At 41.3% G+C, this 14,410-nt stretch overlaps 2 protein-coding genes across 2 annotated transcripts; one reads left to right on the top strand and one right to left on the bottom strand.

The window, feature by feature from the left end:
* The first annotated feature begins 214 nt into the window (after window positions 1-214).
* Window positions 215-12,397, top strand: gys2 (glycogen synthase 2). Its single transcript, XM_045699682.1, has 16 exons — window positions 215-577; window positions 4,377-4,558; window positions 4,939-5,130; window positions 5,330-5,515; window positions 6,126-6,270; window positions 6,496-6,613; window positions 6,718-6,838; window positions 6,924-7,030; window positions 7,236-7,295; window positions 7,624-7,702; window positions 8,953-9,066; window positions 10,094-10,220; window positions 10,382-10,477; window positions 10,729-10,892; window positions 11,227-11,307; window positions 11,645-12,397. Exons 1-16 carry the CDS (start codon window positions 457-459, stop codon window positions 11,861-11,863), a joined length of 2,112 nt encoding a protein of 703 aa, XP_045555638.1. The 5' UTR covers window positions 215-456; the 3' UTR covers window positions 11,864-12,397.
* On the bottom strand, window positions 12,210-13,605 carry LOC106566434 (spexin prohormone 1). Its single transcript, XM_014134466.3, has 4 exons — window positions 13,250-13,605; window positions 12,897-12,959; window positions 12,635-12,721; window positions 12,210-12,462 (listed from the first exon to the last, which is right to left on the bottom strand). Exons 1-4 carry the CDS (start codon window positions 13,395-13,397, stop codon window positions 12,398-12,400), a joined length of 363 nt encoding a protein of 120 aa, XP_013989941.1. The 5' UTR covers window positions 13,398-13,605; the 3' UTR covers window positions 12,210-12,397.
* Window positions 13,606-14,410: the final 805 nt, after the last annotated feature.

Here is a 14,410-nt window from a genome sequence, read left to right as displayed (position 1 = left end):
AATTAATCATAATCCTCATAATAATTAATATTTCCTGTTGCTGCAGGATTATTTTCCTGCTGTAGCAAACTGGCTCAAATTAAGATCCTACATCTGTATATTCTCCACTTTGGCTCACTATTGGCTTTGTCAAAACATTACTCTTGATGTCTGTGTGTGGACTTCAGTCCCGTGCATGCAGCCAGGGAATGTTGACTTTCTGTTCAAAGACGAGGGTCGGATTCAATCACAAAAAGTAGGCGGGCTGGACAGTGGACTGCTACGAGTGACGAACTGGGACAATGGGATGTGTGTTGTATCCTCTTCTGAGTCCAAGTGAACTCCAGTGGGATATTCGGGTGTGAGAAGATAGACAGTTTACAGTTGAACCTACAGAGGAGTGGACCAACAAACTGAGAGAGCATCAGTGGCACTTACCTTTTCTTAACTTCAAAAACTCTACTTGTTGACAGCAACATGCCCCTGACCCGTTCCTTATCCATGACGTCACTGAGCGGTTTGCCTCTGTGGGATGAGGAAGATCTACCTGTAGACGACCTGCTGCTGTTTGAGGTAGCCTGGGAGGTCACTAATAAAGGTTAGTATTACCTGACCGAGAATTATTTGCATGGAGACAGACAATTCACTGTAAAGTCTCTTCCAATGGTCTTGGTCCTTGGAGTATAACTGTTTTGCGTCCCTCCTCAGTGAATGTAATAGTGACAGTGGATGCAATGTTGTATGCATTATCTACAGATGCTATTGATGACCTTTCAATTGTAATAGTCCATCATATATTTTAGGCAGTGTTACTACTGTTCTGTAAAGATGGGTTGCAGTGAAGTGTACAAATATGGAGCAACTCTTACAGAGTTCATGACCCCTGGACTATTGGTCCAGAGTGGTCAGATATGGGATACTATCATGATTGAGAGGATCATCTTAAAATTCCTCTGGAGCTGTGACAGTTCAGCCTAATGCCAGTGTCACCTGTCATCTCATTTTTGCTAAATATGGTCATCTTTGAATCTTTGGCCACAAAAGAGCAAATATTGAAATACAGTGAAATTACACTGTGGAGAACTTTAACTGTCTCAGTGTCTGAACCTTTAAACATTAAATTGAAGATAAATACACAATCTCTGTCAAATACATATGTCTTAATGTTGTTTGTGTAAGAGGATGTGTGAACCATATGAACTATGGTTATATATACTATATGAACCTTAACCTTACTGGCAAAATAAATGTGTGTTCCTAGAAAATAGACTGAACTAGACATGAGAGTCCCAATGATCATAAAAACATGATGTACTTTTTGTAGTATAGGGCTCTTCCTGGTTCCTCTAGGTTTCTTCCTAGGTTCTGGCCTATCTAGGGAGTTTTTCCTAGCCACCGTGCTTCTACACCTGCATTGCTTGCTGTTTGGGGTTTTAGGCTGGGTTTCTGTACAGCACTTTGTGACATCAGCTGATGTAAGAAGGGCTTTATAAATACATTTGATTGATTGATTGATTGATTCAGTTCTGTGTACTGTACACGTACGGATCTGTTGTCTGAGTCTATCCTGTTGTTTATGTGAAGAGTTCAGAGGTTATCACTTATGCAGTGTTGGGAGTAGTGAACTTCTATATATGTAGTTCAACTAGTTCAACCCACAAAGCTTATCACCAAGCTAAGGACCCTGGGACTAAACACATCCTGGACTTCCTGACGGGCCGCCCCCAGGTGGTAAGGGTCGGCAACAACACATCTGCCACGCTGATCCTCAGCACTGGGGCCCCTCAGGGATGTGTTCTTAATCCCCTCCTGTACTCCCTGTTCACCCACAACTGCATGGCTAAGCACGGCTCCTCCAACACCATCATTAAGTTTGCTGACGACACAACAGTGGTAGGCCTGATCCCCGACAACGATGAGACAGCCTATAGGGAGGAGGTCAGAGACCTGGCAGTTTGGTACCAGGACAACAACCTCTCCTTCAACGTGAGCAAGACAAAGTAGATGATCATGGACTACAGGAAAAGGAGGGCCGAACACGCCCCTATTCACATCGACAGGGTTATAGTGGAGCAGGTAGAGCTTCAAGTTCCTTGGTGTCCACATCACCAACAAACTATCATGGTCCAACACACCAAGAAAGTCATGAAGAGGACACAACAACACCTTTTCCCCCTCAGGAGACTGAAAAGATTTGGCATGGGTCCCCAAACCCCCCCCCCCCCCCCCCTGTTTTTACACTGCTGCTACTCACTGTTTATTATCTATGCATAGTCACTGTACAAATTACCTCGACTAACTTGTACCCCCGCACATTGACTCGGTACCGCCTGTATATAGCTTCATTATTGTTCTTTTATTGTGTTACTTTTAAGTCGGTACCCCCTGTATATAGCTTCATTATTGTTATTTTATTGTGTTACTTTTAAGTTTGGGGTCACTTAGAAATGTCCTTGTATTGAAAGAAAATAAAAAAATTTGTCCATTAAAATAACATAAAATTAATCAGAAATACAGTGTAGACATTGTTAATGTTGTAAATGACTATTGTAGCTGGAAACGGCTGATTGTTAATGGAATATCGACATAGATGGAATATCGACAGAGTTCCTCTGCCCAGTGTCTGTGTTCTTTTGCCCATTTTAATCTTTTATTTTTATTGGCCAGTCTGAGATATGGCTTTTCTTTGCAACTCTGCCTAGAAGGCCAGCATCCCGGAGTTGCCTCTTCACTGTTGACGTTGAGACTGGTGTTTTGCAGGTACTTTTAATGAAGCTGCCAGTTGAGGACTTGTGAGGCATCTGTTTCTCAAACTAGACACTCTAATGTACTTGTCCTCTTGCTCAGTTGTGCACCGGGGCTTCCCACTTTTGCACTGTTCTGTGAAAGGAGTATTACACAGCGTTGTACGAGATCTTCAGTTTCTTGGCAATTTCTCACATGGAATAGCCTTAATTTCTCAGAACAAGAATAGACTGACAAGTTTCAGAAGAAAGTTCTTTGTTTCTGGCCATTTTGAGCCTGTAATCGAACCCACAAATGCTGATGCTCCAGATACTCAACTAGTCTAAAGAAGGCCAGTTTTATGGCTTCTTTAATCAGAACAACAGTTTTCAGCTGTGCTAACATAATTGCAAAAGGGTTTTCTAATGATCAATTAGCCTTTTAAAATGATAAACTTGGATTAGCTAACACAACGTGCCATTGGAACACAGGAGTGATGGTTGCTGATAATGGGCCTCTGTACGCCTATGTAGATATTCCATTAACAATCTGCCATTTCCAGCTACAGTACTAATCTACAACATGAACAATGTCTACAATGTATTTCTGATAAATTTTATTTTATTTTAATGGACGAAAAATGTGATTTTCTTGAAAAAACAAGGACATTTCTAAGTAACCCCAAATCTTTGAACGGAGGTGTATATTTTTTTATTTTATTTTATTAATTAAATACTTTCTTATCTCTATTTTCTTAAAACTGCATTTCAGGGTAAGCTCTACACCTTTTGTATTCGGCGCATGTGACAAATAACATTTGATTTGATTTGAATTTAACTACATTTTGCAGTAGCTTGGTGGTAGTTGAATTGAATTCAAATCTTGGTTGTGTTTTTTTGGGTAGGCAAGAATTTCGTTCATTATTCGGCATCAGACTTGCCTAGATGTTACTTGAAACAATGTTTTTGTATTTAGTAGGCTAAATTACACGTTCTGTTTACATATGAACCCAAAGTGATCTGTTATTGCAATTTGTAGTCTATGACATTTCAGATGCAGTTTGGACGTAGTGAAATACTTTTTCAAAGTCAATTTAGTTAAGTAAACTATATTGTTCTTAAGGGTAGCTTTACTTCTTCCAGATTGAAGCAATTAGTAGCTTGGTAAACTATATTTTAAGAGTAGCATCCCCAACACTGTTTATCAGGTATGCAAAAAAAAAAATGTATGAAATTGTATGAAATGTATGCATTCACTACTGTAAGTCGCTCTGGATAAGAGCGTCTGCTAAATGACTAAAATGTAATGTAAAAAATGTATGCTGAGTAAATGTATTTGGCATCAGGGAAATGTCTTATACGCCTACAATATGATGGTGTGCAAACATAATACAGTGGTTTGTGATTGTTGAGGGTCCTCTTCACAAATATTTGACAACTGTAGCTTATCTTCTATGCAGCATTTTCAGTTTTTTATTTATATTTATAAGCTATTTATATCATGGTCTTTGTTTTTGTTAATTCCAGTGTATCTTGGACTATTAATCATGCAAAACACACAATATCATGCAGAATTATATCTTAATATGTGGACACACCTCCCCTTATGGTTGTCATAACAAGTCACAGGTTAGAAAGTTTGAATCTCATGTATATTATATATATTTCCTCCAGTGGGTGGGATCTACACAGTTATCCAGACCAAGGCCAAGATAACAGTGGATGAATGGGGGGAGAACTTATTCATGATGGGGCCGTACTACGAACACAACTTTAACACCCAGGTGGAGCAGTGTGAGCCCCCCAACCCAGCCATCAAGAAAGCCATGGGTGCCCTCAATGACAACGGCTGCCTGGTACTCTACTACAGAATTACTCTATTCTATTATTTTCTATTCTATTCTATGGCTGTGACATGCGAGTGGATAATAGTAGTACTGTAGCAGTACTTCCTGGCCAGCAGAGGGCAGACATGCACTTCTACAGAAGTAGGCCTAGACTATTGGCGCCAATAGAGTTAGATAGAGGCGATGAATCCACAAGATGGCAGACAAACTCCATCTCCAGGATCAGAAACAAACAAATACATCAGCAGCTTCAGAAACTATTATTTAGTAGTATTTCAGCTTTGCCCCATGTGTTTGATACTGTGATTGCGGGTCTCGTGTTGATTGGTACTGTCTTGTAGAACCACACATATCTTTCCCTTGTGTTGGGGTTATACTGTATGTTTTAGGTGTACTTTGGGCGCTGGCTGATCGAGGGCAGTCCCTATGTGATCCTATTTGACACGGGGTCAGCAGCCTGGAACCTGGACCGATGGAAGGGGGATCTGTGGGACACTTGTGGTATCGGCCTGCCCGCCCATGACAGAGAGGCCAACGACTCACTCATCTTCGGATCCATGGTTGCCTGGTTCTTTAAAGAGGTAATTTGTCAGGTTGTTAAGGATATTTCGAAAAATACTCTGAAAGAGGTTTATGCTTGATGTGAATACCTTAATGTCAGATACCTTTGAAAATAAATTATACAGTAGCCTACTTCTTTTTACCCAAGACATATTCACCCTCTTGGGTAATATGAGATTTCAGAGCTAATTATCAGTAATTAATTGCTTTCATTCCTAGTTAACCGACGAGCTTGGAGACTCGCCCAATGTCCTCGCCCATTTCCATGAGTGGCAGGTAGGGGCAGGACTTATTCTCTGTCGCTCACGGAAGATTCCCTTGGCAACCATTTTCACAACCCATGCCACTCTGTTGGGAAGATACATCTGTGCCGGAAATGTTGACTTCTACAACAACCTGGGCAAGGTAAAGAGGCCGCACACGCACGCACGCACGCACGCACGCACGCACGCACAATAAAGTTGTGTTATTCAAATTCCTCACAAACTTTTTCTGCTTTGACAATGTTGACGTGATAATACGTTAAGCATCATTAGAGTTAGTTTGAGTTTAGTTTCTCATAGTATCTTCCCTGTGGGTGTCAATGAGCTATGGGTCTGTGTTGTGTTCACGCTGGTGTACGGTATTGTAATTGGCCCTCAGGCTAAGTGTAAAAAGGTCATTGTGGACCTAAAGGTCATTCACTGGGCAGACAGGGTAATTGACAGCAGCTTCTCCTTATGGAGAGGAAGCCTCCTCATCACTGGCAGACAGAAGACTCAAGGGTGATCTTACTTCAAACATTTGTCAAACTGTTTGATTGACAGATACCCAACAAACTCGAAATGAACCCCATAGCCCCAATAATAGTTATTGTAGATCTCAACATTTGAAAAAGTTGTGTTCACAGGTTTCATTCACTATTCACCTGATATTTACTTAGAATGTGCATGACAATAGATATTTACACACTAGTGATCTCTTAACAATGACCTATTAATGACTCTTGTGTTGATTTCTGATGTGCCCCTGTCAGTTCAACATAGACCAGGAGGCTGGTGAGAGGCAGATCTACCATCGCTACTGTCTGGAGAGAGCTGCTGTCCACTGTGCCCATGTCTTTACAACTGTATCCCAGATCACTGCTGTAGAGGCTAACCACATGCTGCACAGGAAACCAGGTGAGGGGGCCAGGGTCCTGTACATTACGGTTCACCGTACCAAAACCTTTCGAAATGGAGGCGGTACTACCTGAAATTGTCAATTTATGTCCAATAAGAATTCTCTTTTCACGTTTAAAAAGGTTTTCTCCTGTTTCACTCTATTTCCTCCTATTGAACAAAAAGTGACAGAGCAGGGATATTTGATATTGAAGTAAGCTGGGCTTCTCTCTATCTACTGTACAGATGTGGTGACTCCAAACGGATTGAACATCAAGAAGTTCTCAGCCATGCACGAGTTCCAGAACCTTCATTCCACTAATAAGGGCCGGATTCAGGAATTCATCAGGGGACACTTCTATGGGTAAAACTTAGGTCCTTATTATGTTTTCAAGTTTGTTATCCAATATACTGTTAACTACATTACTATTGCCCGTTATAAAACTATTATCCCTTGTTTTTTGTCAGTCATCTGGACTTCAATCTGGAGAAAACTCTCTTCTTCTTTATTGCTGGACGATATGAGTTCTCCAACAAGGGAGTTGACATCTTCCTGGAGTCACTGTCCAGACTCAACTATCTGCTAAGGGTATGGACCTCTAATCAATACTGCACATGTACTGGTCTCTCTCATAGCAAAATGACAGTTGAAGTTTTTTTCCCTTCTCTCCCAGGTGCATAAGAATGACGTCACAGTGGTGGTGTTCTTCATCATGCCAGCCAAGACCAACAACTTTAACGTGGAGACGCTGAAGGGTCAGGCGGTACGCAAACAGCTCTGGTACGTTTCTGCAACCCCCAACGTTACACCTCATGGAGTTCTGCAAAATGTCTGCGGTGTTAGCGCCAAACGTTTCCTGAAAGTAACATTCTAATTTGTATTCTTCTTAGAATGTTGCCTTGGAACTTGTGTTGCCAACAAGGTTCCCATGAACATGTTAAATCTTAAACAGTTTGCTGATTATCTATGTATCTCTCTCTGACAGGGACACTGCTCACACTGTGAAAGATAAGTTTGGCAAGAGGCTTTATGAGGCTTTGTTAAAGTAAGTCAATTTAAATGTAAATAAAAAATACAGGCTCTCTTCCACCAGTGTATTCACCAGAGCTGTACTGTATGTCATATCAGTGTAACACTTCTCTATTTGACAACCCTGCCATTTAGCCAGGCAATCCTTAAGCAGGCTTTTGTTATGAATGAACTAAGGCTTCACTTAGTTCATTCATGCGGATGGTGTGTGACCTTTGGGTCTTCCATGTTACCAAAGTGTGGAACGAGCTTCCGTGTTAATGAAGGGCTTGTCCATGCGGGTTATAATGTGATTACTTGAGTGTTGCCTTACTGACCTGCTGATGACCTCATGATGTCTTCAGAGGAGACATCCCTGATATGAACACCATCCTGGACAGAGACGACTTCACCATCATGAAGAGAGCCATCTATGCCACACAGGTAGGAGTTGAAGAGACAGATAATGTATGAAATATACTCCGGTAAATGTTATAGTGTATAATTGTTGTAAGATGTGTGTTATACACAGTAATAAAGCCATTAAGTGTTAGGTTGTTGAGAATGCTAACAGTCTCCATATTGTAGATTGGGTCAGGTCTACATTATGATTAAAAGACCGGCGTATAGACATTTGTATGATAAACATCAAATTAAACAGAGTTGGGGTGTGAGACAACCAGAGTGGTAGAAAGACAGAGACAACTGGACAACAAGGTAATAAATATAGTGATGTATCGTACAGAGAATCCCTATATATTGTACCCTGCTGTTTTATGAAAGGAGTAACTTAACATTGGCGTGGTAAAATGGGCCTATAAGATCACTCTGTAAGGTGATCAATTCAGAATGGGATTGGGGGATTCCTGGTGCTAAAATCAATGAATGAATGGTCCCTGCAGTTACACAGCCCAGCGTGAATCATTGAACCGCCATAACACCAGGCCATGGGTCAATAGATTGGGTGTTGTTGCAGTATTGAATAGCAAAGTGCCAGTGAAAATGGTGTTGTCACTTAGATTTATTCATGTCACTTGTGTGTAGGTGTAAAATTACGACCCGGGTGTTTGATGGCTGGACAGATTGTGGCCGTTGTTACTCTCACTGCCATTTCTATTGACCCTGAGTCTCATTTGTGTTAGATGTACCAGTACAGAATGACTTGTCTGTCTCCACTTTTGCTGCATTCACACAGCGGTTAGGGTGACAAATGTCTTTGCGTGTCTGGTAAGTTCTTACGCCTCAGAGCTGATGTAGCAGCCTGTTCACGTGTGACATGTTTTTAGCATTACTGTCCATTCAGCAACTCTTTTACATGCAAGTTAATATATTCTGAGAGAAGGGCTTGTGTTTCTTTTGAGGGTAATCCCAGGAGAAGAGAATCATTAAACATCATTAGGCCAATGGATAGATATTCTCCTTCAGATCCATATTCCTGATGTCTACCCGTAAAGGTTATTAGTCATGGATCAGTGACTTATAGATGTTGATACGTGCCATGTTTACTGCTCAAGGCACGTGCACAACGATGACGCTGTCACAACACACTCGCACACACACACACACACACACACACACACACACACACACACACACACACACACACACACACACACACACACACACACACACACACACACACACACACACACACACACACACACACTGTACTCTGTCTGTCTCCCTCTCCGCAGAGACACACCCTTCCTCCAGTGACCACTCACAACATGCTGGATGACACCTCGGACCCCATCCTGGCCAACGTGAGACGCATCGGCCTCTTCAACGCTCGCATTGACCGAGTCAAGGTATGCAGGATGTTTGTTTGATGTCCGTGTTTGATAGTGTTTTGCCTCGTTTATTGTGTTAAACCAGTTGAAGCATTGTCTGGAAAAAGCCTGGCAGCCGAGACATTGACAATATAAAAGACCCCATAAAGACCCATACGTGCTTATGAGTAGTAATGTACATACTATCAAAGTATTCTTTATTCTGTTAGAGTAGTGGTTCTACAACTGTGGGTCGCGGGAGGACATTACCCCCCCCCCCATTTGTTTTATTTATTTTTAGAATACATTTTCCGTATAGAAAAAACGCTTTCATTAAACTTAAATGACTTAAACCAAATAGAAAGTAGGTAGAAAAGGTAATGGACCTACACGTTTTTCTATAATAGGTTTATCATTTCTTTGAATTTACAATCAACAAAATAAAAGCTAGACGATCAGGACCACATTGATTTCGTTATAATGTTTGAGCATAACAACACAACATTAGCCATGTCAAAATGCGTAGAATTCTAGGAAATTGGCTTAAAAACTGCAAAATGTTCTCTAAGCTCCATGGAAAAATGTATAGGATTTCAGGAAATTGGCTTTAAAATTGCAACATTTTCTTTCAGATCCATATCAGGATGTGTGGAATTGCAGGAGATTAGTTTTGAAACTGCAACATTTCCTCTCCGCTGGCACGATAATATGTTTTACTTATTTTTTGGTCAGTGTATGTTTTTTCACCGCACAACACTTATGGTGGGTTGGGGCTCAAAAGAAACCTCAATTGGTGGGTCATGAAGGAAAAAGGTTTGGGAGCCCCTGTGTTAGAGTATACTGTATATGCCATTTAGCAGACGCTTTTATCCTAAGGAACTTGCAGCTATAGATTTTACGTACAGTTGGTCCTGGGAATTGAACCCACTATCCTAGTGTTGCCAGCACCATGCTCTACCAACTGAACTACAGAGGACCCTTAGAGCATACAGTATAACCAGCGTAGTGCTGATCTCTATATTTTATTCTAAATGGTACTAACAGACATGTTTCCTGATACTCTCAGATAGTGTTCCACCCAGAGTTCCTGTCGTCCACCAGTCCCCTGCTTCCTATGGACTATGAGGAGTTTGTACGAGGCTGTCACCTGGGGGTCTTCCCTTCTTACTACGAGCCCTGGGGATACACACCAGGTGACCTGTCACCACTTACAAAGCCTGCAAACATAAACTCCATCACTTGGGTTTTCTCTGGCTAATGTTTATATCATTGTTTTTGTGTATTCCTTCATGTGCGCGGAGAGTTGTATGATGTGTGGGTGCACTACTATGGTGGAGTTGTTATTGTTCCCCAGGTGAGTGTACTGTGATGGGAATACCCAGTGTGACCACCAACCTGTCTGGCTTCGGCTGCTTCATGGAGGAACATGTGTCAGACCCTACAGCATACGGTATGTACGTGCATATAGACCTCTTCACTTTCATCACCAAATCAATAGATAGTTTGATTGACCTCTTATGGAAGAGGTCTGATATATTTTGGGAGTGCCCCAAAACCAGAAGAACTCTTTTTATCAGTGAAATTCAAGCCCCTACTTCCTATCAGTCAGCAGTTTAGAATAGAATAAATACTCTATTTACATTACAATGGAATACTTTATTCCTGCGTCTCAGTGGTCCGTTCCTGTCCCGCTCCTCTCAGGGATCTACATAGTGGACCGGCGGTTCCGCTCGGCAGATGACTCGTGTAACCAGCTGACCCAGTTCATGTTCGGGTTCTGCCAGCAGTCCAGACGACAGCGCATCATCCAGAGGAACCGCACAGAGAGACTGTCGGACCTGCTGGACTGGAGGTACCTGGGACGGGTGAGTCGCTATGGGTTCATGTCCCTGTTTAACTAATGGTTTGAAAGGCTGGTGGATCTCACAATGCAACAAAGTTTAGAAAACAAAATACTATGACCAACATTGCAGCCTACTGAAAGTAATTCCACTGAATTGTGTGCTTTTGGTGCTAACTTCATTGCTATTCTTTGTTATTGGTACTATTTATTTTTGTAACATATAATGTAAACAATGTCCCTTCTTTCCTCTGAGAAGTATTTTATTGTTCCTTCTTCAGACTAGTTCAGTTGATTTGGGATTGGTTCAGTTGTGTTTTACTTGTGGTTCAATTGATTCAGTTGATTTATGTTTGCAGTTCTACATGCACGCCCGGAGCCTGGCTCTCAGCAGGGCTTTCCCTGACAAGTTCAAGATGGAGCCGCTGGCCCCGCCACAGGTGAGATACGGAGGAGAGTTTGTCTTCCTCTGACTCTATTGATTGACACTATAGATGCATCAGAGACCCAGAGTTCATCCATTCCCTTCGCTTTAATTGACAACCTAACATTTTAGTAAATGACAAGACATGATTTTGTATTTGTGCAATCTGTTACTACTGTTCTCTAAGCACTGTCCTCTTAAGTAAAACAATCTCTCTCTGTCTCTCTCTCTGCTCATTTCTTCATGGTTTGTATTTTGTGTGTATTGTACAGGTACAGTTGCACTGTGGTTTTTCCACAGACGTGAATAATTTGTCTCTCTCTCTCTCTCTCTCTCTCTCTCTCTCTCCTCAGACAGAGGGATTCCGTTACCCCCGCCCCGGCTCTGTGCCCCCCTCCCCCTCGGTGTCAGTGCACTCCACCCCCCACCACAGCGATGAGGAGGATGATGATGAAGAGCCGTATGATGAAGATAAGGAGGCGGAGAGGGACAGGCAGAACATCAAAGCCCCATTCACTCTGGGTGCCACGCCCGAGGGCAAGAAGACACACCCAGGGGAGTCTGCCAACTGAGAGATCTCTCGCTACTAGCCTGGGATGGCCAGCCCTGGTCCTTGAGAGCTGCAGAATGTGGAGGTTTTTGTTCCAGCCCAGAACATACAATATTAGCTCTGTTGTAGGGACACTGAGTCTCAAGTAGCTGTTACACATACTACCTATGTATATTTTCTAAGAGAAAATGCCTATTCTTTTGATGCTAAAAGTCCCCTCACGCCCATAGGATATGAGACATGAATAGTTTAATCAATAGTTATATATCAGGAATTGCATTGAGAGGTCTCTCTCTCTATAGCCTGGGATGGCCAAACCTAGTCCTGAACATATTACTTCTATGATCAGATATACCCTCAGACAAGTGTTGCTATGAATTCTAAATCATTTTATTCCACATTTTATTAAATAATACATTGAAACATTTTCAGTGTAGCCGTACTTAGAGTCCAGTGTTTTTCTCACATCGCATTAAATATTCTACATCCAACAATAGATCAACAGATGCAATAGATTAGAATGTTATCAACAATAATAAATACATTATAAAACACATCAGAAGTACTCTCTTTTCCATGCCGGCAAGTCTTGAAAGTACAGTTGTTCAAGATTTTCTTCTCCTGAAACAAAAAAAGTTAACAGTGCAATTACCTTTATGGCCATTTCAAACCTATAGCTTGGATGTGGTTGGGGGAAGTCGATGCCTGAATTAGCGCCTATTGAGGTGGTTTTCCTAGCTAGCTTGGATGTATTCTTAACCATTACTGTAGGTTATAATATGACCCAACTCACTGTCCTCCTTGGCTTGTTGCAGGAAGTTGAGCAGGACTGTGGCTGCCTGGTTCACACTGAGTTTCTCTGTGTTTTGGCTGCGAGTCTCTGAAAAAAGGATGTCATACAGAGGAATGATAGGTCAAAGTAAAAGATGATGGTAAAATCTCAAATCCTCCTCCTATTCCCCATACAGTGCACTACTTTACAGAGCCATACAGTAGAAGAGCCACACAAAAGAAGAATATGTGCCTACCGCCGAATACAAGCGTATTGTATTTACCTAAATGTAATGTGTCATATACGTCTCCTTCTTTTCTGTCCTCGCTGATAAACCGCCGTCCCTCTGTAACAGCAACATACACACAGTCACACACAGTTATGAAATACAATATATTTTAGTTGCATTCATAAATAAACATACATAATGAGGAAATAATAAGACAACTTCAGATTTAAATGATAATGTTAATCTCTTTACATTAAATATCATTATAGTTGTGCCATAAAAACAGCTAATTTCTAGCATATTATTTGCAATTATTCTCTGTGGAGGACATACATGCAGAAATACATTTAAAAGGTATGTCAAAGGAATGCAAAGTATGATTAGGCTAAAATAGGTAGTAGACATACGGGTGCCCTTGAGGTACAGCATTGCCTGAGGCGACCAATTTCTCCTCTGGAAACTGCCCTTCGGTGCACTCCACGAATGGGAGACGAGCGTTGCCAGAAGTAAAAGAGCAAGTGCATAAGCTGTAATAGTCCTCACACCCTGAAACATGTAAAAGTAGAGTTATGCTGTATGAACAAGCGGACAATGTAAAACAAATATGCGTTCAAAATAAATGACAAGAACGTAATAATCTGTGCGCGCCATGCGCATCTCCATTCGTGAGAACGCAAAGATCAAAATATACCTCCCTAATAGGCAACTTACTTTCATTGCGACGGAGGATATTAGATCCCTGTAACGCCGGTAGAGATCTGTTTCAAGTGGAAAAGGGCAGAAGTTGTGTGCCTTGGCAAGTGCTGTCCCTGTATTTATATTGGACGGGTGGGGGAGACCTCGTAGCCCACAGCGCAACACGTTATGGATGTCAACAGTGATAGGTCATGTCAATTTGATGAAAGAGAGGTGGGCTCCAAGCTCAGAGAGGGAATGCAGAGAGGAACCAATCAAATCACTTACTCACATTTTAATGTACACAATACACATTTTATGAATACAATTAGCTGCCAAAGGCAATCATAGATCTACAGTGCCTTCAGAAAGTATTCACACCCCTTGACTTTTGACACATTTTGTTGTGTTACAAGGTGGGATTAAAATGGATTTCATTGTCATTTTTTGTCAATGATCTACACAAAATACTCTAATGTCAAAGTAAAAAATAAATAATCTAAATTTAGTAAAAAATGTATGAAAAATTAAAACGTCATATCTTGATGCCATAAGTATTCAACCCCCTGAGTCAATACATGTTAGAGTCTCTTTAGGCAACCATTACAGCTGTGAGTCTTTCTGGGTCTCTAAGAGCTTTGCATATTAGCATATTATTATTTTTTCATTCTTCAACTACAATCTGTTTAGTTGGTTGTTTATCTTTGCTAGACAGTCATTTTCAAGTCTTGCCATAGATTTTCAAGACGATTTAAGTCAAAACTGTAACTAAGCCACTCAGGAACATTCAATGTTGTCTTGGTAAGCAACTCAGACTGAACCTGGTTTTCCTATAGGATTTTCCCTGTGCTAAGCTTTATTACATATATTTTAATCGCCAAAAAACTCCCTTG

Source organism: Salmo salar, chromosome 17, assembly GCF_965601325.2.
Source record: "Salmo salar chromosome 17, fSalSal1, whole genome shotgun sequence".
Taxonomy (NCBI): Eukaryota; Metazoa; Chordata; class Actinopteri; order Salmoniformes; family Salmonidae; genus Salmo; species Salmo salar.
This window is presented reverse-complemented; position numbering and strand designations above follow the sequence as displayed.

Excerpts from the sequence above, each read along its gene's own strand:
- gys2 (XM_045699682.1), top strand. The coding sequence starts at position 457 with ATGCCCCTGACCCGTTCCTTATCCATGACGTCACTGAGCGGTTTGCCT. Across the intron at positions 6,614-6,717 it reads ATCAGGGGACACTTCTATGG|TCATCTGGACTTCAATCTGG; the intron begins GTAAAACTTAGG and ends GTTTTTTGTCAG. Across the intron at positions 10,478-10,728 it reads GTCAGACCCTACAGCATACG|GGATCTACATAGTGGACCGG; the intron begins GTATGTACGTGC and ends CGCTCCTCTCAG.
- LOC106566434 (XM_014134466.3), bottom strand. The coding sequence starts at position 13,397 with ATGTTTCAGGGTGTGAGGACTATTACAGCTTATGCACTTGCTCTTTTA. Across the intron at positions 12,960-13,249 it reads GCTGTACCTCAAGGGCACCC|AGGGACGGCGGTTTATCAGC; the intron begins GTATGTCTACTA and ends TTGCTGTTACAG. Across the intron at positions 12,463-12,634 it reads GCAACAAGCCAAGGAGGACA|GAGAAGAAAATCTTGAACAA; the intron begins GTGAGTTGGGTC and ends TTTTTGTTTCAG.